General features: G+C 42.3%; 1 protein-coding gene across 4 annotated transcripts in view; it reads left to right on the top strand.

The window, feature by feature from the left end:
* The window catches only part of dmxl2 (Dmx-like 2), a 119,615-nt gene that overhangs the window by 8,385 nt on the left and 86,544 nt on the right, over nucleotides 1–24,686 (top strand). For all 4 annotated transcript variants that reach the window (XM_084337167.1, XM_084337166.1, XM_084337165.1 and 1 more), the window contains exons 2-8: nucleotides 9,578–9,703; nucleotides 10,714–10,785; nucleotides 11,486–11,564; nucleotides 12,640–12,784; nucleotides 14,421–14,487; nucleotides 16,451–16,623; nucleotides 20,749–20,929. In XM_084337167.1, coding sequence (XP_084193293.1) covers nucleotides 9,578–9,703; nucleotides 10,714–10,785; nucleotides 11,486–11,564; nucleotides 12,640–12,784; nucleotides 14,421–14,487; nucleotides 16,451–16,623; nucleotides 20,749–20,929 — 843 coding nt within the window. The remainder of the gene's footprint in view (nucleotides 1–9,577; nucleotides 9,704–10,713; nucleotides 10,786–11,485; nucleotides 11,565–12,639; nucleotides 12,785–14,420; nucleotides 14,488–16,450; nucleotides 16,624–20,748; nucleotides 20,930–24,686) is intronic.

The raw sequence follows: 24,686 nt of genomic DNA, 5'->3' as shown, positions 1-24,686 counted from the left end.
CCGTTGAGAATCAGGATCTCTGCCATCGATACGTGATGGCTTTTCACCTAAAACGGCCGCGCGCATTTAGCCTGACTCGCAAGTCTGGCTTGAGTTAACGAGACTGAATCCACCTTTGTGAAACAGGAAAATCCCGGCTTCGAACATCGGGTTAACTGAAGCTGGATAATGGACATCTTGATCGACTTAGTTGAACCACGTACATGAAACAGGGCCCAGGAAAGCTTTGGAGTTGTATTTGGAGTGCATTTTGTGACTGTTGGGAACTAGGCTACACTGGCACACCTACTTCCAGTGACTATAGGCTACACTGGCACACCTACTTCCAGTGAATGACGCTAAGCTAGGCTAACGTAGCGGCTGTTCCCTAAGCCTAATGCATACAAGGGTATGTATCTGCTTGTCTAACTCCAGGGTAGATGGCAAATAAGCGAATTTCCCAAAAAGGTGGCGTGCTCCTTTAAGCGTTGTTTCCCCATGGTGCGCAGGAAGGCCGTCGTGGGCTATGCTCACCCACTCACTCATTCGGTCACAGGCGAACTGGTAGGGATATCTTCTCACTCGTGCAGTCGGGGACGTTTTGTCTGACCCATGTTATGCATGGCAAATTGTGGTAACTCTTTTACTCACTCACTCACTCTTTCACTCACTCACTCACTCACTCTTTCACTCACTCACTCACTCTTTCACTCACTCACTCACTCTTTCACTCACTCACTCACTCACTCACTCACTCACTCGCTGACTATCTGGCAGGGACGTTTTGTCTGACAAATTTTGTGCTTGTTTTAGAAGCAATAATTGAATGGTAAAAACAATGTGGACAGCCCAACAGTTTATGGCCTCACAAAGTCCAAGCCTAATTACAGTACACATACAGTGCAACATGCATTGTGAAGTTATTGGGGGAGATCTATGTAAACTAGACTTGAACAGTAGTGAATGGGCTTTTAACTCAAAATTATCTCTGAATTCTCCTTTTTAATACAGCAGCCATTTTAACAGATCTTTGCCTCCTCGTTTTATATTCATGGTGTTTTCCTGGTACCAGCTGTGTTTGTGTAATTGAACATGTGTTGTCTGCGTTATGTTGTGTATGTTAGACTGTGTCTGTGTTCTGTTTACCATTATGGAAGCCCTCTGTCTTGCCAGCTTTTAGTCACTTCTGTGTGTGTGTATAATATGTGACTAAACCTGTCAGTGTGCAGAGAATGGGAGCATAGATGGCACACCATGGAGGAAATGACTCGCTGACTGAATGAAAGAACACGCATGTCAGCATGCACACACACACACACACACACAGACACGAGCACAACAAAAGAGAACAATGAGACGTTGATAGGTCATCCCTTTCAGCGCAGATACGCACAAGCTCACCAGCTTGGCTCAAGGTAACAGCACAAATTACCTTGCTGACAGGAGGAGTGCGATGGACTCTCAATCACATACACTTATGTGTGCTAGAGAAAGAGAGAGATAAAGAGAGTGAAAGAAAGAGAGCAAGAGAGACTATGTGTGCGTGACGGTGACCGCTTTTAATTCCAGCCATAATGTGCAGAAGCCACTGCCGCAGTAACGGTGAAAGACTGCACCTCTTCATCTCTGTCTCTCCTATGCTCTCTCCCTCTTTCTCCTACTCCCTGTCCTTCTCCTACTCATTCTCTCTCTCTCTCTCTCTCTCTCTCCTTTCTCTCTCTCTCTCTCTCGCTCTCTCTCTCTCTCTCTCATATGCCCACGTAGTCGGTTAGTACACTGGACTGGTGTGTCCCTGGAGGCCTGGGGCTGTTGGCTGTATTCTTGTCCTGTTGTGTGACACGGTGGTTCCCAGCCTCTCCTCCTGTTCTCCTGAATAATGAAAGAGTAGCTGACTGTACCGTCCCATCCTGCAGCTGCTGCCGCCGCTGTCCTCCACATCACTGGTTCTCAATCGTGTACCCCCCCCCATGGGATACATGATAACCTGTATGCCTGTCATCATCACCGCTCCAACTGTATGCACACTCCAATGAAGATAAGATACGATTTTTTTAATTTAATTTAATACATTTTATTAATTTCCTTGGGGGACACATTCAGGTGTTGTAGCAGCACGGGGAGGGGGAGGGGTGGTACAAATAGGGTAATAGAAATTACAATAAAATATAGAGAATAAAAAAGATCAGTGTAGAGGCAAAGATCAAGAAAAAATATGAATAAAAGATAAAAGGCAGACAGGTTAGGTGATATATGTACAGTATACTCTATTGATGATAATAACACGATGTGCCAGAGTCCCTGCAGGGTTCAGTAGTTGAAGGCTCCCACATAGTCGGGCGGAACGGACTCTGCAGAGGGCCACTCAGAGCGGACTTAAAACGCCAAGCTCACATTTTCTAACCGCGCGGATGTCCACGTTGGTGTCACACAAAAGGCTGCTCGGCGTGTTGGTTGACATCGACCTGCATTAAATGTGACACCGATCTGCATTTTACTCTGAACACTCACTCCGTGCCAAGAGAGTAGGGCAGGATCATGGTTCTATGGGTAGGATTGGTCCGGTAAAACATTGGCAGGTAGATGAAGGACGACGCCATGACAGAAAGTGTAAATAGCGCGCAAGGATTTGTGGGAAATGTAAACTGGCACAAGAAATGTAGGGGGGGGGGTTAGTCCAGTCTATTCCATTTGACCTTGTAAGAGCATAAAAGTTTATCAAAAACTATTGCTGTACCTCTTCATCTCCTCTTCCCTATCCATAGCAAACATATGAGGGATGTGACTTCTACAGAGGGGGGCCTTGGGACAAAAAGGTTGAGAACTACAGCTCTACATGACTAGTAGGGAACGATTCGACCTCACATAATTTTCTATCAGTTAATTCCCCAACATTTTTTGATTACACACATGTGGCTGGGGGAATTCACTCAGCATGAATGGACTATAGGTCAATAAAAACAATACACAATATTTTAGTTTTTTAGTTTTTTTCCGATTAATTTAGATTATAATCGATTCCAACATATTCAAATCGATGCATCGAATCGAACACATTAGAATCGATGCATTTCGATTAATCGATGCATCGTTACACCCCTAATGACTAGCAATAATCACTGGGTCAGTTTACTGTACCTGCTAACATAGTCTCACTTTAGCTTACAATCCCTCCTGCTACAACACGACTAGTCATATCCAATCACTCCTGCTACAACACAACTAGTCATATCCAATCACTCCTGCTACAACACAACTAGTCATATACAATCACTCCTGCTACAACACAACTAGTCATATACAATCACTCCTGCTACAACACAACTAGTCATATACAATCACTCCTGCTACAACACAACTAGTCATATACAATCACTCCTGCTACAACACAACTAGTCATATACAATCACTCCTGCTACAACACAACTAGTCATATACAATCACTCCTGCTACAACACAACTAGTCATATACAATCACTCCTGCTACAACACGACTAGTCATATACAATCACTCCTGCTACAACACAACTAGTCATATACAATCCCTCCTGCTACAACACAACTAGTAATATACAATCACTCCTGCTACAACACAACTAGTCATATACAATCACTCCTGCTACAACACAACTAGTCATATACAATCACTCCTGCTACAACACGACTAGTCATATACAATCACTCCTGCTACAACACAACTAGTCATATACAATCACTCCTGCTACAACACAACTAGTCATATACAATCCCTCCTGCTACAACACAACTAGTAATATACAATCACTCCTGCTACAACACAACTAGTCATATACAATCACTCCTGCTACAACACAACTAGTCGTATACAATCACTCCTGCTACAACACAACTAGTCATATACAATCCCTCCTGCTACAACACAACTAGTCATATACAATCACTCCTGCTACAACACAACTAGTCATATACAATCCCTCCTGCTACAACACAACTAGTCATGTACAATCCCTCCTGCTACAACACAACTAGTCATATACAATCCCTCCTGCTACAACACAACTAGTCATATACAATCCCTCCTGCTACAACACAACTAGTCATATACAATCCCTCCTGCTACAACACAACTAGTCATATACAATTACTCTTGCTACAACAGGACTAGTCATATACAATCACTCTTGCCATCACATGACTAGTCTAGTCAGATACAATCACTCAAGCTACAAGTACAACACGACTAGTCTAGGGCTGACCTTCGAAGCTTTTTTTGGCAATCGAAGCTTCGGGGCCGAGCTTCGATTTTAATTCGAAGCTTCGAGAATTTTTTTTTAATTCTTTTTATAAATATTATTATTATTATTTTTTTTTAATCTTATGTTGTGGGACTTGTACAGCACTTTTGTAAACGTTGTTGTTTTTAAATGTGCTCTATAAATAAAGTGGATTGGATTAATGAATTAAGTAGCCCCTTTCGTGACTGTGACGGTGACGCAGCCAACAAGGTTTCACTCGGCTGTGTGATTTTATTCAAGGTGGATCGCTGTTGTCGTTTGAACAACTTCAGATTTCATGGGAACTACCAATCCCCCAAATCAAGAATGTTTAAGATGAATGATTTTGATTATTTGAAATATGTAGACTAAACTATGCACAGAATTATGTCAGTCTACAAGGTCCGGATTCTACATGGTCCGGCAATGTAGACCTTGTAGACTCCACTACAGACCAATTATCAGTGAATGTTCATGCATTTTTAAGAAGGGCTACTTCCACAAAAAAACAAAGAACTCACACAAACATCTCAGTAGCACCTTATCTAAATGTTCTATTTCATATATGGAGATTCATATTTATTTATGTATTGCATGCATTTCTACATTTTATTTCCTATTTTGTTTATTCATCCCAGTATCTTTCTTTCTTATGTGTGGAATTCTACAAGGCATGTAGGTGTATGTGTTTGAGGATGATATCCTTCAAACAGGCAATAGTGATGATATAATTTGGGCAGTGCTGAGCTGGGTTACTTTCCTCCAGTGTATTTGTCCCCCGGCCCCACCCGCGCGCACACACACACACATACACACAAAAATCAAAGTAAAGTTTTTTGAAAAGATTCTTTTTGAAAAAAATAATTATATATATATATATATATATTTTTTTTAACTTCGATTTCTTTTTAATGTTCGAAGCTTGTGCCATCGAACGAAGCTTCGAAGTATTTAAGACAGCCCTAGACTAGTTAGATACAATCTTTAAATACATCCGAGACTGCCTCAACATGGAAACAGCCAAACTTTACTTCAATTCAGTAATTATGTCCCATCTGACATACTGTATAACCAGCTGGTCTCAGACCTGCAGAACCACATTGACACCAATTCATTCAGTTCATAAACAGGCCCTGAAGGTGTTGGACAAGAAACCCTTTCGCCACCACCACTGTACCATCCTCAAAAAACACGCCCTGCTAAGCTGGGAAAACATTCTGAAACTCAGAGATGCCAGCCTGATATATAAAATCCAACACGGTCTGGCCCCACCACCTCTATCACAGTTCTTAACAGAAAGCAGCAGGTTCACCAGAACAGTACTAGAGGGAAATTGTATCATCCCAGGGAGGAAAAGCGCATTTAGTAAATCAGCCTTCTCGATAAGCGCTGCAGAGTTCTGGAACACCATCCCATCACACATCCGCAGTACAAATACACTCAGCTCCTTCACACACACACACTCAAAGCAGGTCTGTGACCATTAGCAAGTCACGTCACAGTCCAGCTGCCCAACCCCCGTATGCTTGCCCACTAGCCTGACTGTCATGATTGTGTATATGTATGCCTGCCAGTGCCTGTACAGTGCTTGTCCATGTATGGGCTTTGATTTGTCCCTGTACACTGTTTTTTTTAATTTTATTATAGATGCATGAATGCCTAGTGAGTGAATGTACAGAATATGTTTTTTTTTATCCACTTTTTCTCCTTTTCCATTTTTCTCTCATCCCAATTTCGTGTTTCCAATTCCCCCCTCCCCTGTCTTGAACGTTGCTCGACTATGCCCCCCACTAGTCGGTTGTAGGGAGGATAGAAGCCTTGCATCACGTGTCCCCTCCGGTACACGAGGAGGCAGCCTGTCACATCTTTTCACCCGTCAGCGCGGACTCTCATTGGCAAGGTGTAACGCATGGGAGGCTCACACTACCCCCGCCACTTCCTGTCTCTGCTGTGCAGGCGTCCCCCAACCGACCTGTAGGAGTCGCTGTCCACAACGTCCAAATTACCACCCATCGACTTCCACCCGCTGGCTCTGCCAATTGAGCCAGTATGCCGGCCCAAGCCGGAGGCAATGCTGACACCCGGATTCGATACCGGAGTCTCTTGCATTGGTGACGAGCGCAATCTCCGCTGCGCCACCCTGCCTGTACAGAATATGTTTTAAAATAGCTTTAATGTCCTATTTTTCTGTTTTATTTCTGGCTTAAACATCTAGCCCAGGGACTACAACTGAAAACTAGCAACCCTGCTAATGTTGCCATATTTACAGCATTTTCTATTTGTATTCATTTATAAATGTATAACTGATTGATATGCACTGTCCCTGATCAAATAAACTAAAACTAAACATTTTAGCTAGTCCGATATAATCCCTCCAGCTACGAGACCGCTAGTCATACATAGTCACTCCAGCTAGGAGACAGCTAGTTAGATACAATCCCTCCAGCTACGAGACCGCTAGTCATACATAGTCACTCCAGCTACGAGACAGCTAGTAGTCTGATACAATCCCTCCAGCTACGAGACCGCTAGTGAATGGTACTAGGTAGTGATGCACGATATATCGGCCGCCGATATAATATCGGCCGATATAGCCGTTTTTTTACACATCGGTATCGGACCGATATTAAGATAGGGCCGATATTAAAAAAATATTTTTATTTTTTTTTATCTTTTTTTTTATTTTTACATGTTTTGGCCTTAAATAGTTTCAAAATATCAGTCATTTCTGAAAATAAGTTACAAAAGTAAAAAAATTATGCGTTTTGGAAAATAGCTCTTTATTTGATTATCATAAAAAAGTGTTTTCTATACAGAGATATCGACATCGGTAAATATCGGTATCGGCCAGAACAGCAATATTAATATCGGTTATCGGTATCGGCCACAATTTTCACATCGGTGCATCACTAGTACTAGGATTAGGGCTGTCCTCAAATAAAAAATTATTAGTCAAGTAATAGTCAAAGGATTTGTCTATGAATTTATTATAGTTGATTCTATCGCCAAATCTTTAAAATGTCAGTTTTCCACATGCTATAATGCAGAAGGAACTCTTTACATAGTGTGCTTACCAGAGGTACTGTATGCTTATAATTCTTCAGGAAATAACTCACTCAGCATAGATTTTTTTTTAAAAGCATAGAAATGTTTGCTAACAAAGTCTTAACAGACTAAGGGGCGAATTCACAAAGGGATTGCGCTGCTTTTTCTGATGCTATGCCTGTGCAAATAGCACAAAAACAAACTATTTACCGTACAAAGAACTTGCAAAGGGTGAAATATCGTGCCAACTACATAGCCATCATCATTGCGTCTCTGTGCGTCCGTGCTATTTGCGGGTATTTAAATGAGGTAATATGGGTGACAAATGTGCCCCTTTCTATGCAAATGAGCTTCATTGCAAAAACACTCACAAAGACCGGCGCTTAATTGCCACGTGCGTTAAAGTGAAGTTATTTAAGTCCTCAGAGAGTTTGTGGTAACTAAGCGCATTTATAAGGGGTGTCACGGCCAGTGTCTCCGGTGATCATGGCAGCAGTGCCATCCATCAGCAGGGCTATGTGGGATGTTGTACCAGCCATTCTTCGGCAAGATGCATACAATTTCCCCAAGACAGACGATAAATTCAGGAGACAAAGCAGGAGTTCTTTAACGTTGTCAGCTTCCCCAATGTGGGCGCTATTGTATGTGCTTTTGTATCATAGGTGACGGCGGCTACCAACTCAAGCCATGGCTGATGACTCCCGTGTGTAATCCTACCAGCGTTGGAGAGGCGGCGTACAATCGGGCTCACATCAGAATGTGCAGTGTGATCGAGCGCACATTTGGCATCTGCCATTTGGCACACACTCATATGCTCCAGAATAAACGTTTAATTTATAAGGAGTAGAGACTGGAAACATGGTCAATGAAATTATTATTCTGGAGTATACAGTATGAGAATGCGGGTTCTATTCTCTTAACTAAACATTAAATACATATTAATTTCTCCTATTCCTAAGTAGAGCTGCCGCGGTATTGATGTTTTCCTTACCGCACAAATTTGCGAAATATTTCCTACCGCCGCGGTTATTACCGCACGCACACAAAAAAAAATGTAAAAGAAAGTTTGAATGCATTTTTTTTTAGTAGTCTACTCTTTATAGCATATAGCCTGCCTCTAGTCTAAATGTCTATCTTTAGAGGATGACTTTGCAGCATGAATATTGTTTGGGATTCGGCACGCATTCGTTATTGAAAGTGAAACACGGATTCGAAGTTTCCCCTCTGGTCGTGCGCCGTTCACTCGGTGTCGCGGGCAGGGGTGGTTACCCCCCGACCCTTTCTTCTTATTATTATTATAAAGTTACTACTTTATAATAAAGGCATTCGTTTTGTGGCATTAACATTATATAGTTACACGTTCAATAACATCAGCGTATTTACCGGACCATAGCAAGGCAAGAAATACTCAATTCATATCTCAGTTCCTTTCTTTGCTCAGAGCGTGCCGAGTTGTCCCATTCTGCGGTCTGTTAATAAAGTTTTCAATCAGACAAGTGTATAGAACGAAGGGCTTTTATTATAACATTCGTTGCAGACAGTAAAATCATTATGTCTCGTTTAGTACTCCTGAGGAGCGATGGTAGTCCACTCCGGCGGGGAGCTAAAGCTAACGTTATTAGCCGTGTTGTGATGAGCTCTGATCCAACGTGTGACGCGTCTCTCTTCTGACCAATCAGTGGTCTGCAATGTTTCACGTGACTTTTCTGGTACCCAATAGGGTCGCTTGGAACCTCGATAGAGGAGTAGGGTATATCTGCAGAGCCGCAAGCCCAACGAGAGGAGGCTACTTTATTATTATTATAAAAAAACAGCGGTGATGCGGTATTCAGCCTACTCTTGCGGTGGGCGTGATGTAACCGCGATACCGCGGTAATGCGGTAATCGCGGCAGCTCTATTCCTAAGCCTGAAATACTTTTCACTGGCACAGTTCCTAACTTCGGCCTAAAGATTCAGCACCATAGACAGGTCTGCTCAAACTCTGCGATCCAACTGCGCTGCCAGATGAAAGGAGCAAATTGCTCTCAACTGCAACACTGTATGGGCGTGTTTTTGCACTAGTATATCATTCGCGCAATATCTTTAGTGAAAAGGTCCTTAAGACGGAGCACATAGCTGGCGCAAAACACATGCAGTTAAGGGTGCTATTATTGGCCGCAATCCATTCTTTGTGAATTGGCCCCTAAGAGTCTTAACCGGCCAAGGGGGCAGCCCTGCGAGGGGGGCAGCCCTGCGAGTGCTGTTTGGTTTGCATTGACCCATCTGATCTGATCTGCTGTGTTTCTGTCTGTCTCTCCTCCAGGCCTATGGCTCAGGCTGTGACATAGTGATCCTGGCCAGTGACTTTGAGTGTGTTCAGATCATTCCTGGAGCTCAGAATGGAAACATACAGGTGGGCTGTGTGGAATGTTCCCACCAACTGGGCAGGGTAAGTCCTATACACACACATACACACATACACACATTCCTAGCGATCAATCCAAATTTCTTCAGCGCAAGTTAGCTATCTATCTGGGACACCATGATGTAGGGATGGGCAAAACTCACAAAAATACTATTCAATAGTCAAGTCACCTGTTTAAGTGATGCACTGCACTACTTGTGGTTGTCTTTAGAGATTTTAGGAGATGTTTTATCCTTGTGCTACACCTGTGCTAATATCAACCTCACACACACACACATTCGAAGCTTCGGGACAGAGATTCGATTTGAATTCGACGCTTCGAAATAAAAAAAATATATAAATATTATTATTATTATTATTATTATTATTATTATTATTATTATTATTATTATTATTATTATTATTATTATTATTAGTAGTAGTAGTATTATTATTTTATTTTTTTTTATGTTGTGGGACTTGTACAGCACTTTGTTCAACTTTGTCAGTGCTGTAAAGTTTAAACCTTTTTAAATCTTAGACAAACTAAACACTTTGCTTCCATGAAATATTGTAAGCCGTCATTTGAGGCTTTATAAAAGCAGCACAATGAACACAAATCTGTCAGTGCCGAGTCCGACCTCATCTTAAATAACAAACAGCATTGCTTGTTGTAATTAACAAAGAGAGGCAGAGTTGATTTTGCAACAAATTTTTCTTTTTTTAAATCATATTCTTTTTTTACATAATCGAATTTTTTTTCTTTATATTCGAATCCCATGCCCATCGAACGAAGCTTCGAAGTATTTAAGACAGCCCTAACACACACACACACACACACACACACACACCACACCACGCCACACACACATTCACCAAGCACTCAGTATAGAGCAGTTACCCAGAGCAGAAAGCTGTTTACCACTGTAAGTCGTCCCTACTGTTCTCTCCTCATGTCCCGCCCCCCTCCTCTCTCCTATTGGATGAATATGCAGTAGCATTGATGGGGTGAGTAACGTTGTGATGATGAGCACAGCTCTTATTTTTTTTTTTAGATTGCTGCATCCTATGGGAACACTGTCTGCATCTTTGAACCCATTGCTACCAACCCAAACAAACGCCACAAGGTGAGTCAAACCCTCTCTCTCTCTCTCTCTCTCTCTCTCTCTCTCTCTCTCTTTGTGTGTGTCATCTGTCTACTTGTATACAACTTGTACTACAAGGGTGAATGTGTGTATGACTAAATATATACCAAAAACGTTCCAATGTATTGTTGCTGTTGAATGAAGAAACTGAGTAGAATAATGTGTATCCAGATTCCAGGGGGTGGATTTGTTAGTGTTGACAGACGGTATGCGTTACATCAGACCTTTATTAGACAAAGCCTGCTCCTCTATTCTCTTATGTCTTTGATCCAAAGAGCATTCTGAATGTTACTGATATAGCCTCTGTCTAGATTATTGACTCAGGGAGGCAGTGCTTTACATGTCAGAAGAGCCTTTCATCCAGTACGAGTAATATACTGTAGATGTGTGTGTTTGTGCGCGTAGACTTTGACCTTTGATGATGCAAATGACAGCATCACTAATAACACTAATACATTATTTCCCCACCTTTTCTCCCCTTGTGACTGATGGCCGACATGTAACTGCAGTGCAACCAATATGATCTAGAGTAGCTACTGGTAGTTAGTTGAATCACCAATATCAGTGTGTTACAGTGTGTTTAACTTGATACACTACACATAATATATAGGATGTGTAAAACACATCCACACGCATGTGGTAAAACATACGCATACTAAACCTGCTCTCTTGTCACCAACAGCAATTTAACTACCAGTGGCAGAAGACAGGCCAGTTCTTCCTGGACACCATCACCTACAACCTGGCCTGGGACCCACAAGGTAGGCCCAACCAGCACCCCTTCTGCCTGACTAACAGATCCAGATATAATAATAATATAGTAAAATATTGTATAATACTGTATACCAATATAATATATTGTAGTATAAATAGTATAATTTAGTTATATTATAATATTAAAATAATACAATTATATGGAAGTATAATATATAATAATGCATTATATATAAATATATAGATAAATGTGTGTGTGTGGGTGTATAAATGAATTAACCTAAATATGCAATTTAACTGATAGATACACAAAATGTATTTATTTATGTTAATTTAATTGTGTTGATGTTTCCATTTCTGCAAAATAAGTATGCACATTTTGTTTGGTTTGGTAAACATTGCACTTAGTCCATCAGTGTACTGTATGTGTGTAGGGGCAGGTACAATAAGGTCCATCAGTATGTGTGTAGGGGCAGGTACAATAAGGTCTATCAGTGTACTGTATGTGTGTAGGGGCAGGTACAATAAGGTCTATCCGTGTACTGTATGTGTGTAGGGGCAGGTACAATAAGGTCTATCCGTGTACTGTATGTGTGTAGGGGCAGGTACAATAAGGTCCATCAGTGTACTGTATGTGTGTAGGGGCAGGTACAATAAGGTCCATCAGTGTACTGTATGTGTGTAGGGGCAGGTACAATAAGGTCTATCAGTGTACTGTATGTGTGTAGGCAGGGGCAGGTACAATAAGGTCTATCCGTGTACTGTATGTGTGTAGGCAGGGGCAGGTACAATAAGGTCTATCCGTGTACTGTATGTGTGTAGGGGCAGGTACAATCAGAATGTTCTTCTTCCTGTTCCTTTTCGGCCATGGAATTTAGTGGAGCATATTAAGTTAACTATATGTACTGTTGGACTGTAACAATTCCATGTACGAATAAATAAAAATTAAATGAAATGATTCACACTCGCCACTCCCCTGCATGGGTTTGTGTGTGTGTGCGTGCACGTGCGCATGCCACACAGGCTGTTATGTAACAGATGCAGTGTGCGTGTGGTTCTGTGTGTAGCGCAGAATGTTGGATGTGATGTGTGTGTGTTACACCGTGGGTTGTGTGTCTTCAGGGAACCGTATCCTAGCAGCGACGGATCGCCTGCAGTTGTGGGCTCCTCCATCAGCTGACGCCCTGATAGAGGAGGAGGATGGCCAGGTTACTGACGATAAGCCCCATCCTGTCCTCAATGATTGGAAATGTATCTGGCAATGCAAGTAAGTCTGCACACCTGTGTGTGTCTGGTGTGTTTATCCGTCGGCCCATATGCTACCTGCATCGTGGGGTTCACACACCCATATTTATTTTTGCCAGACAAAGTGTTTGGTTTCCCAGACATGATCTATTACCAATTCATGCATGGATGCATAGACGAATGTATGCAACGGCGTGAATTTTAACATGAATGCATTTCAACTAGTCTTAGCTAACAACTAGTCTAGGACTAATTAACGTCCATGTATTTCAAAACAAGGTCTTCATGAGCTTGTAATTCCAATAGTGTTATTCTACCTGTTGTTTTGACTACTTCTTTTTTGTATTTTTTTTTATTATGTTTTTGGTAGATTTTTATTTGTTTGTACTACCGGGCAGTCCGGTAGAGAGAGAGAGAGAGAGGAAGAACGGGAGACAGAGCGGGGGGAAGACATTCGGCAAAGGACGTCGGGTCCGGGAATCGAACCCGGGTCGGCCGCTTCGCGACGCAGCGCGTTACATGGGTCGCCACTTGGGTGCCCTGTTTTGACTACTGTTCTTGTAGAGGAATTTTTATAGCTAAGTGTCAACATTGAAGTGTACGGGACTTCCACATCCGTACTTCACATTGTGTCAGGCGTGATCAATATAGTGGTGAAGTGAATACGGCAAACTAAAGTTACTTTACCCTGTTTGTTGAGCACAAACATGTTACAAATAATTATGAACATTTGAAAAGCGACTCTGTTTTCCTCAAATGCAAAGCAGCTGATGGTTGGAAATGAAAGGGAACACTTAACCTGTTAATTTATTCATGCTTAGTTCAGTTGGCATTTTCCAGTGCTTGAGATGAACGGGGTGTGTTCACACACACATGGAGCCTGGGTTAAGTGGTGTGTGTAAAGAGGGAAGTATGTGAGCTACTGGAACAGTGATCCTTATCTACTGCTGACACACAGCCGGTCAATTGGGGGAATGGGGAAATACAAGCGTGAAAACACCCAACTGCAGACACACACATGCTCACACATACATGCCCATACATACACACATACACACACACACTCATACGCTCACACAAACACACACACACTCGTATATGCTCACACAAACACACACTCATATACACTCACACAAACACACACTCTCTCTCTCACACAAACACACACTCTTTCTCACACAAATGCACACTCTTTCTCACACAAACGCACACTCTTTCTCACACCAACAAACACACACTCTTTCTCACACAAACACACACTCTTTCTCACACAAACGCACGCACACACATAGTTTCACAGTTTTCTGCTGAGCCGTGGTCTGCACCCACTATTCCCCTGACTAACATATCTGACTGTGTGTGTGTGTGTGTGTGTGTGTGTGTGTGTGTGTGTGTGTGTGTGTGTGTGTGTGTGTGTGTGTGTGTGTGTGTGTGTGTGTGTGTGTGTGTGTGTGTGTGTGTGTGTGTGTGTGTGTGTGTGTGTGTGTGTGTGTGTGTGTGTGTGTGTGTGTGTGTGTGTGTGTGTGTGTGTGTGTGTGTGTGTGTGTGTGTGTGTGTGTGTGTGTGTGTGTGTGTGTGTGTGTGTGTGAATGAAACAGGGTGAGGTAGTTTCCCAAAGAGAAGTGAATGTAGCTGATCAGTGTTTTTTCCTGTCTCAGGACGGCTGCTGCTGTTCACATCACAAAGTGGGCTCCTGACGGGGAGTATTTTGCAACGGTCGGGAAGGTACATAGTAACACACAAAAAAACGCAAAACCTGTCATGGATATTATTGTGTGGTTGTTTTCCCTGTTACTACCATTACTACTATTTATTAGTTATTTTCAGTAAAAAAAAGAGAAGAATTTATGCAAAGCACCTCATAGACCCATAATGTCACTAACACACTCACTCATTCAATTTAGCCACTCTGCCTCTAGTGGCCGTTTACAGGCATGGCACTTAGAAACCTCATTGTTCCCATCTATGACACTGTTGCCCCTTTTACACCTAGGCATTTTGAGGGCTGGTTCCAGGCCAGTGCCTAATCTCAAACCAGTTCTTTTGACCGCTTTATGTCAGCGGCTGTGGGCGGGATTATCATGGCCAACAAGACCAACTAGAGAGGGATTATCATGGCCAACAAGACCAACTAGAGAGGGATTATCATGGCCAACAAGACCAACTAGAGGGGGATTATCATGGCCAACAAGACCAACTAGAGAGGAAGCATTCTGGTCATGCAGCTATTCCAACACACCATCTGGGTAAAGAGTTGGCGGTAACATTAGCTGCTACACTACAGTGAAATAGCATTTTCTTGTAACGTTTTCTAAATGCTTGCAGGAGGGATATACTGGGACATAATACAACATATCAGAGTGATTTATGAATGGTTGGAATGATTAACAGATGTGATGCAGGGATGCTATCCTTATGAGTCGCAGCAGCACAAGTGTGTTGGCCTGCGTTAGCTAGCAAGTCTTAACCAGTTAACGTTGGGTCATTGTAGCTTGGTCTGAATGTTTAACCTTTATTTACCCAGGGTAGGTTCGCTGAGCACAGATGCTCTTTTTCAGCTACGCCCTGCTTATGTGCTCAGAATGCGCTCTGAATTTATATTTATTAAGAGCTTCTTAAGCTAAGTTAGCAGCTGCTATATTGTCATAAGGATTAGCATCCCTGCTGTAATCGTCGGCCACTGACTTTAGTCTCGCAAGCGGAGCTAAACATAAATAAGCGAGTATGTTGCCTAACAACCACCACCTCACACTATGTGCAGGTAGCCAGGAGGACCTATTTCCCTGTATACATAATTTTTTTAATTAGTATTAAAAGCTTTAAATTGGAGTGTGTCTATAACTTTCATATTGCCATACTTGGAGGCAAGGTCTGAGTCAGACTTCACAATATTAAAATGAGTCCCTTCCGCCCACTCGATACAGCTATTTTTCAAGATATTCAGGACTGGAGGGTGGGTGTGCAGGCCTGCGTATAGTGTGGGTGCTGTATCTCTCTAAGTACCAGTCTTAATTTCAAGTTAGTATGTAAAAAAACGCAATACCCAATCTGTCTGGCTTCAAACCCTCAGCCCTCAACCCTCGTATTAAATGAACACTGTGATGTTTAAGCCTTCCTCATGACGAGAATCACTCTGGTAGGGAGTAGGGGGTGCTGTAACAAACTGAACTGAGACACCCTTGCCACAGCTGTGTGCAAATCAACATAATTTGAAAGAGTCCTCACTGTGCGTGTGCGATACCTGAGCCTCTTGGCAGAGATCGCTATACATTTACTGTAGATCTTGTTTAAAAGTCACGTTTACACCTCAAGCTGCAGTACATAATACATTTACCCAACATAAAATCACCTCGCATTTGATTATTTTCTCTGAATGTTTAATCTTTGTTTAGTAAATAACTTTAATTCTGTTGATGGGGCAGTCTTTACTTGACTACTATGCAATGAGGGTCAAATTCAATTTCAAAACATTATATTAATAACTTCAAATTGTGCAATACAAATTTTATTTCAGTTTGTGAATTCAGTGATTCAGTTTCAGCATGACAAGTTAAAATCAATGCATTTCAGTTTCTAATGACACTGATATCAGCCCATATCATTCTACTGTTGTCCTTGTTGTATGCTGCTCTGGGTGTAATATATAAAAATACAGTGTGTTGACTGATGCGTTTGCGTGTGTGTGCAGGATGACTGCCTGCTGAAGATATGGTATCCTACCACGGGCTGGCGTTCTGCTGTGGTGTTCCAGGATCCCACTGATAAAAAAGCCCCTCAAGTTCACTTCTCCTTCATCTACCTGGCCCACCCTCGCTTCGTCACCGGCCTGTCCTGGAGGAAGACCAGCAAGTACATGCCCAAGTAAGAACCACCACGCCACACGACATCCTGTAGACCTCCATTCATTCCCTAACTCCTTACCCTACAACCACGCTGCAGAAACATTCCATAGACCTCCATTCATTCCCTAACTCCTTATCCTACAACCACACTGCAGAAACATTCCATAGACCTCCATTCATTCCCTAACTCCTTATCCTACAACCACACTGCAGAAACATTCCATAGACCTCCATTCATTCCCTAACTCTTTATCCTACAACCACACTGCAGAAACATTCCATAGACCTCCATTCATTCCCTAACTCTTTACCCTACAACCACGCTGCAGAGTTGATGCACAGAACAAAATCTAAATAAACAAACATATGCTGGGCATAATATTTAATATATAATATAGTTTCTCTGCTTCTTTTTTAATAAGCAGCTATAGGTTGCGAGTGCAAGATGGGCACGGTCTTCATGTCAGACAAGTCATATTCTGATGACATGCTGCTTTGGGCCATGTAAACGCGGTGCAGCTTATTTCGTGTCTAAAAACGGTTGATTTGAAAACATCCAATCTGAATGATCTCACGTGGGTTGAGGAAATGTTGGAAATGTCCATGTAAACGCAGCTAGTAGTGTGTGCAGATGGGTCTGTGTGTATCCTCCCGCCTGTTTAAATCATCTTCTCTTTCATTGTTGTGTGAAACCTGAAGGTGACTTACACAGATGGAACACGTTGTTTTGAATAAAGAAGCTTGTCTAACATTGGTCCTCATGCAGGAGCAGTCTTACATTACCTCGCATATGCTCTCACGTTTTCTTTTTGATAGAAGTACATGTGAGAAATCAACATCAGATTCATGAAGCGTTCTCCACCCCCTTTCTATTAATAATTGGGAGAAGGGGAGGGAGAGAACAAGGCCAACAGAAAAGCAGTTTGGGTTCCGCTCCTCTATCTGAAAGCAGGCAGGGTGCTCCAGTTAGCTGGAGGGCTAGACAAGTGTTGCCAGTCTCTGGAATCCAATAGTGAGCGACCACATACTGCACATCTTCTTTCTCAGCATAATTAGCCCACATGCATTCACGGGTTCAGAATATCTTCTCTTCATGCAGTGATCATCTTAATTAGTCTGGCCTTTGCCGTCTCACCGCCCAGTAGGCGGAGTTCCTCCCGGGGAGAGCGCTCTCCTCTCACTGAGCGCGGCTCCAGTCTTATCTGAGAAGGATTTAATTGGTTAATGGGCAGCAGCTATGTGGGGAACCTTCGCCAACATTCCAGCCACCTGTTAACACTTTGGCTGCCATGGGTTAAATTCATTATCAACCGTAGGTTGCCGGCTCTATTTGTCTATAGAGAACGTCCCCTTCTTTGCATGGCTATAACTTTTTAAATTCTATTGCTACATTGCCATTATTAGGGCCCATTCAAAGTCCTATATGTATTGTTCATTGTGTAGCAACGTTAAACTTTTTCATTCACATATTCATAGTAAAGTATGGTCTAATGTATAAGTATGTTTTCATCTCTTTCTGCAGCTTTCTCCAGAACGTGATCTATAGCCCCAAATACATTATATTGATGATGCAATACAGTTTTATGGCAATCAGCGTGATATAAAAAATTCCAACTAGACGTACTTCTAGAAGTTACTACACGTCATCTGATGTTGACCGGATGGGCTAGGGGGCGTTTATAATTCCGTGGGCAGCGTTATACCAATCATCTAATGTGGGTCAAATGTTGATAATAGCAGTTAGTATCGAAGACGGTAATTTTACACGCTAAAACTCACCCCAGTCTCCGCGCGCCGTTGGGCGATCATCGTAGAGTAGAAATTTTACCATTATGGGATGTCGATTTACCCGGTCCATCTCCAGCTTGTATAATGGTATATACGTCCAAATCATGTTGTTTATCGAGTTATTGGCAATCGATCGCTATGTAGTGTGTCGAGATCGAGCCTCTGGACCTATAGCGAGTGCCCGGAAGTAATACGGCCGACCAGCACAACCTCTACGGCACTTCCTGTTAAGCGATTGCGCCGATCGGCCACCAGATGGCGCTCCTGAACCGCCAGAGAGCTCAGTGGGTCCTCCTGGTGGATCTCAGGCCAGCGGAGGGGAAATATGAATCCGATCCCAGATTTTTGAAATATTGATATTAAAGACGCTGTAAAGCGTCTTCGGCAACTTGAGCATGGCCGGGAATGACGTGTTTAGGCGTTTTCCGGCAGCCAAAGTGTTAATGTTGCAGCATGTTTTGTGAAAAAAAAACAAGTGCCGTAGTGAACTACATGCAAGAGTTTGTGAATCACTTGTGTTCACTACAGACTACAGAGGATACATGGGGAAATTAACTAAAGTGGATCATACCATACTACATATGAGTTCTAGCCTGTTTACTAGACCCATGGCACTGAGCATAGTTCCTGAGCATAGTTTACCTTTTAAATACATTTTTATGTGAATGTTGTGGGTGATAACCCATAGAATTATATAGTAGAAACGTACTCAGAATTATCTTCTGGTTGTGCTAACAAATTTGTAGCTCAATTAAAATTGTAATTTGTACATGTGTACATGCTTGTTTATGTTCATGAACTCATCGCTTTCCCTAATGCCTTTCTGATCCAATGTGCACATTGTTCTCTTTGACAAGAGGTGACCAATGCAACCAGGACATACATTTATTGAACCTTGGTTTATTTAATTATCACCATACTAGTAATGGTCCTTTTAACCCTTTCACTGCAATACAGAAGGTTAACCATTTCACCGCCCCACGACAAAAGGGTTAACCCTTTCACTACCACACTACAGAAGGTTAACCCTTTACTATCACACTACAGACGGTTAATCTCAATTGTCTTTATTATTATTATTATTCTTTTCTTTTGTTATTCATGTTAACCTGGGGGATATTCAGGATGGCGTCGAATTGGGGAGCAGGGGTGATGGGTGGGGTACTTATAGAGTGTAGCAATATGATTTCATTTAAGCATTTCTTGTGACATTTTGATGAAATTAAGAAATGATTATTTGATGAAATGCATCTACTGTATCTGCACCCCTTTTTAATTAATTGAGCGCCACGCCCCTTCCGGGAAATTAGGTCTAGAACGCCACCGCTTTAATCAATGGGAGGACGGGGATATTTGCGAGTGCTTAAAATACATCTTAAATTATGGCTATGGGTCTAATACACCCGTCGCTTATCAATGAGTTGCTTGCAGTCAACATGTACAAAACGGATAGTTTTTTCATCTGCACATTTCCGTTTTATACCGTTTTGAATACGAGTATAGTTTTGGTGATTTCTAGTAATTTCAGAGAAAGACGCGATAATAGCCCTTTAGTGGAATACACAAAACACGTTGTCATTTTTCGGCTGATTCATGAATCGTTTTCAAATAAACGTTAGATAATTGATAATATATATGTGTCCTCATGCACGATACAGAAGCGGGCTGAAAAATCGCTTATCCGTGCATTGGTCGGCGCCAACGGCACGCACGCACACACACACACACACACGCTCCGATGGAACATCTGATTAACCCAAGATTGGTAACATAAATTCCTCACATCTGATCCTGCAAAAAGATTAATCCAATTCCTGATCGCCATTCCAAATATTGATCGCGTTTATTGATCCAACGTTATATATCCAAAACACATAATCCACGCTGCTCAGAGTGTCCCCAGTCAATGTGGTATAACGATACTGCATGCCCGAGAAGGAACCTGGACCGGACTTTTTTTTTTGATGCACAGTCCCAGCCAATCCAATCCAATGATGTGCAATACCATCCGGGAGACGCTAGGCGGCGGTATTTGCCCTTTTGCGAGCTCAGACCCATTCCCAACGATAACATCAGGTTGGATGGATGACAATGAATGGATATCGCTAATAAAATAAATAACGATTAAAACCCGACTATACTCGTGATTGGCGCTCAAGCGTCTGCGAGTTAACCCGACTATACTCGTGACTGGCGTCCAATGAGTAACATTTATATAAAAAAATAATCTAATAATTCATGTGGTAGTGAAAGGGTTAATTGTACAAGATGGTTGGAATAGCACAGTCTGACTCTCTTTTTAAGTGTGTCCTCCTGCTTGGTCTGTAACCCTGTCCCTCTGTCCTGTGTCTGTCAGGGGTTCAGTATGTAACGTGGTGCTGACGTCCTGCGAGGACGGTGTGTGTCGGCTGTGGTCTGAGACACTGCTACCGGAGGATGGTCTGCTGGGGGGGCAGATCTCTGAAAACACACACTCCTCCAGCTCAAGCCTGCCTGGCCTGGGAGGCAACAGAGACAAGATACAGCACGCCCTGGAGGTACACACATGTACACCAACTAGTGCTTGACCGCTTTTCAATGGCCATATTTATGGAACAGGAAGGCCAATGGCCGATATATAATGATAATGAATGACAATTCAATGATTCAATGAACCACAGAATTGCTTAAGTTAACTAATGTTACCTATTAGCTAGGTAGCTTAGCTTAGGTTGATGACAGCTAGGTTTGCACTTGTTAACATTAGCTTAAATTTTGTCTGATAAATCTTTTTATAACCTTTGGATTGCAGTATTTGTTTTAGAGCCTGACCGATATATCGGCCAATATTGGCTTTGATAACTTAAGTTTGAGGGATCCTTGCTATAAAAGTGTGCGAATATCGCTGGATATATTGATATTGAATTCGATATCTGCCAATAAAGATATTTATTAACCAGCCAATATATCGGCCCGATCGGTTGATCCCCAACACATACACACGCACACATTTTAAATACTTACATTGAGTTCACTGATTATTATCACACAAATATAGGATTGAAATATTGACAGTTTTTGTCAGATTGATGGGCTTTGTGGACAGGTTATGGGTACAGGAAACACATGCATACTCAAACAAACATACACAATTAGGGATGCACCGAAATTTCGGCCACCGAAAGTTTTCGGCCGAAAATTACCAAAAATGGCCTTTTGGCTTTCGGCCGAAAGAGTTTTTTCACCGAAAATATATCACCGAAACAGAAACAACCTGTAACCTAACGCGTGTTGTTGTGATGATGTCATCAAAACGTGGCTTCAGTCATTACATGCGCGCTGTTTCTATGTAAGTCGCGCTGTTTCTATGTAAACTCCGCACGCAACGCGTCCAATAAATGCGTCTTTAACATGCTTTTTTTCTTTTTTTTTTTTTTTTTTTTATAAATCTTTCTTCCCCTCCTTTTTCCCGATTTTCTCTCCCCATCCCACCCTTCCTGGTTGTTGCGTACTTTCCCCTACTGTTGGTCCGGGAGACCGGAGACTGTCGCATGCTTTCCTCCGACGCATGTGCAGCCTGGGGCAGGCCAACCTGGCCGCGCAGGCTCTCACCGGGGAGAGTGTAGCGTGTGGGAGGCCACACTATCTCTCCTCAGTTCCAGCCCTCGCTGAGCAGGCGCCCCGACCGAACTGTAGGGGTCGCTGTCCACAACGCCCAGGACCCACCCTTCAGCTTTCCCACCCTCTGATACGGCCAATTGTATCAGTGTGAGGGGCCAGCCAAGCTGATAGCAACGCCGGGAGCTGGATTCGAACAGGCGAACAGGGCCACCTGCCCCCCCTTCTTTAACATGCTTTATATCCTTATTTACTATATGCCCGTCGCGGTTAACTTAAGAGGGGGGGGATTGTGTTTCTCACATTGACGCTGTCTGTCGTTGATAATCTGAAGAGTATTATTATTATTATCATTCTCGAGAATACATGTCGCGCGTCTACTGTGCCAAGTCAAGAGAGCACATTCATCTGCGGACTAGAAAGGTGCGGTCAGTAGAGCACAGATGTCCGCCATGCCATGGTGGCAGCCACACATGTCTTCTCTCTATCTATCTATCTATCTATCTATCTATCTATCTATCTATCTATCTATCTATCTATCTATCTATCTATCTATCTATCTATCTATCTATCTATCTATCTATCTATCTATCTATCTATCTGTCTATCTATCTATCTATCTATCTACCTCTTTCTTTCTCTCTCTCTCTCTCTCTCTCTCTGATTGATTGATTGAACACTTTATTAACAGATTGCAGAATGGGTACAATACAGTACAGCTCAATACACACAATTGTTAAGGGGATGCAGACCAGAGAAAGACTTTCGTCTTGTTTACATCAGGGTCCCCCATTTTCAATTAATCAGGACATATATGACATACATGACATACAGATAGACAGTACTGCTACATCTATACATTTATGACATACCAGATTTGCAAATACAAATCTACAATACGTAGAAACTGTACATTGGAGGATGGGGGGGGGGGGGGGGTTGGGGGGGGGAATCACTGTACAACTGTACAAGCAAAGCTGTACATTGGAATATTGACAACCATACTAGGTAATTTACTGTACATTGGAGGGGGTACTTTTATATAAGATGCTTACTGTAGCCACTACAGTAACATCATTAAGTCTGCTATAAGCTATTCTCCCTCTCATGTGTGCAGATCTTTATGCAGTTTTAAAGCACATTGGCTTTGTTCTGAATGCACTTTGTAGTTATCCTACAGAGGAAAAAAAATTCACTTGACTTGGAATTAATGTACTGTATGCATTCAGAAGTGCTGAATAAATGTTTTATGGACCCATAATAGTGATTATTTATTATTTAAGTTAAGTTTAGCCATAATCATATATTTTTCCATAATCAGGTAGCTGAACAACATTGGTAAAAAGAAATTCTATTCTATGAATAATTTTCGGCCTTTCGGCATTCGGTTTTTGGCCAACTGTTTCCTATTTTCGGTATCGGTTTCGGCCAAGAATTTCCCATTCGGTGCATCCCTATACACAATGGATTATCCATTTTTCAATTCTGAGGTGAAGTTGTTGTAGAGCAGGGGTTCCCAATAGGCAGCCTGCAGGCTACATCAGGCCCGCAAGGTATTTTAATTTGGCCCGGCAAACTTCTATTAATCAAACGTCCCCAAAAAAAATAAAAATACTATAAGTTTCTCCTATGACAATAGTGGGTGCCTTTTATTATGAAATTTGTAGCGCTAAGAACTTTTAATATGAAATAGGAAGGACACCAACTGGAGATGGTGAAGCTGTCCACTTCAGAAGTGCTGAAAGCACAATTCTTGTCCAATATCGTGTCCGAGTCCAAAGAACATCAAAAGGCTGGCAATGTTCTTCCTGGCCATGTTTGGATCGACACACACCTGCGAGTCCGGCTTCGCCACGATTAACTTAGTCAAAAGTCAACAAAGAAACAGAATTACCAACGAACACCTCCACCAGTGCCTCTACCTCGCCACATCATATCAGCCGAACCTTCGAAAACTCTCATGGGATTTCCATCCCATGGTTTCTGCTTGATCCAAATATTATTATTATTATAATTCTTTCTTTTTAAGATTTCTTTTAGCATTTTTACAGCTTTTTCAGGTCAGACATGACCGACAGAGAGCAGAGAGAGGAAGGTCGGGAGAAGATATGGGAGGGAAAGACATGCGGCAAATGTACGTCGGGTTCGGGAGACGAACCCGGGTCGACCGCGTAGGTCTGCAACGCAGTTACGTGGTGCGCCACTCTGGCGCCCCTTCTTTTTAAGAGAGCATTTTGGTTGTTGGACTTTTTTGACGTTTTCAGGGGTGTTTGAAATGTATGCTAATTGTTATGTTCGAAGCGGTCCTGCATGTCTAGTTTCCATTCGGTTAATGGCTTGTTTTTATTTGTGTTAAAGGTCCCCTATCTTATAAATGGCATTTTCCAGTGGTTTGCATTGTTTTCTAGCAATGTGGGGTTGTACCAACACTAATGTGAAATCTCTACCCAGTCCCGTTTCTTCAGTTCAGCTGAGACAACAAAAAAGAAAAAATTAAATGAGCCATTCTGAATTGACTCGCTCGCTGACGTGATTAGGCGCTGATCTGCCACTGTGATACGTTTATATGAGCAGCGAGTGGGGGGGGAACTCTCGCTCTCTCTCGCGTATCTGCTAGTGCAGGTGGGTGACTGTCACCCAAAGCGCATTGCGAGTATGGGCGGAGCCCAGCCAAAAACAGCTTGGACATTGGAAGGG

This window comes from Notolepis coatsorum, assembly GCF_963971535.1.
Source record: "Notolepis coatsorum genome assembly, chromosome: 20".
NCBI lineage: Eukaryota > Metazoa > Chordata > Actinopteri > Aulopiformes > Paralepididae > Notolepis > Notolepis coatsorum.
The sequence above is the reverse complement of the archived record's forward strand: the minus strand, read 5'-3'. Positions and strand labels throughout refer to the sequence as shown.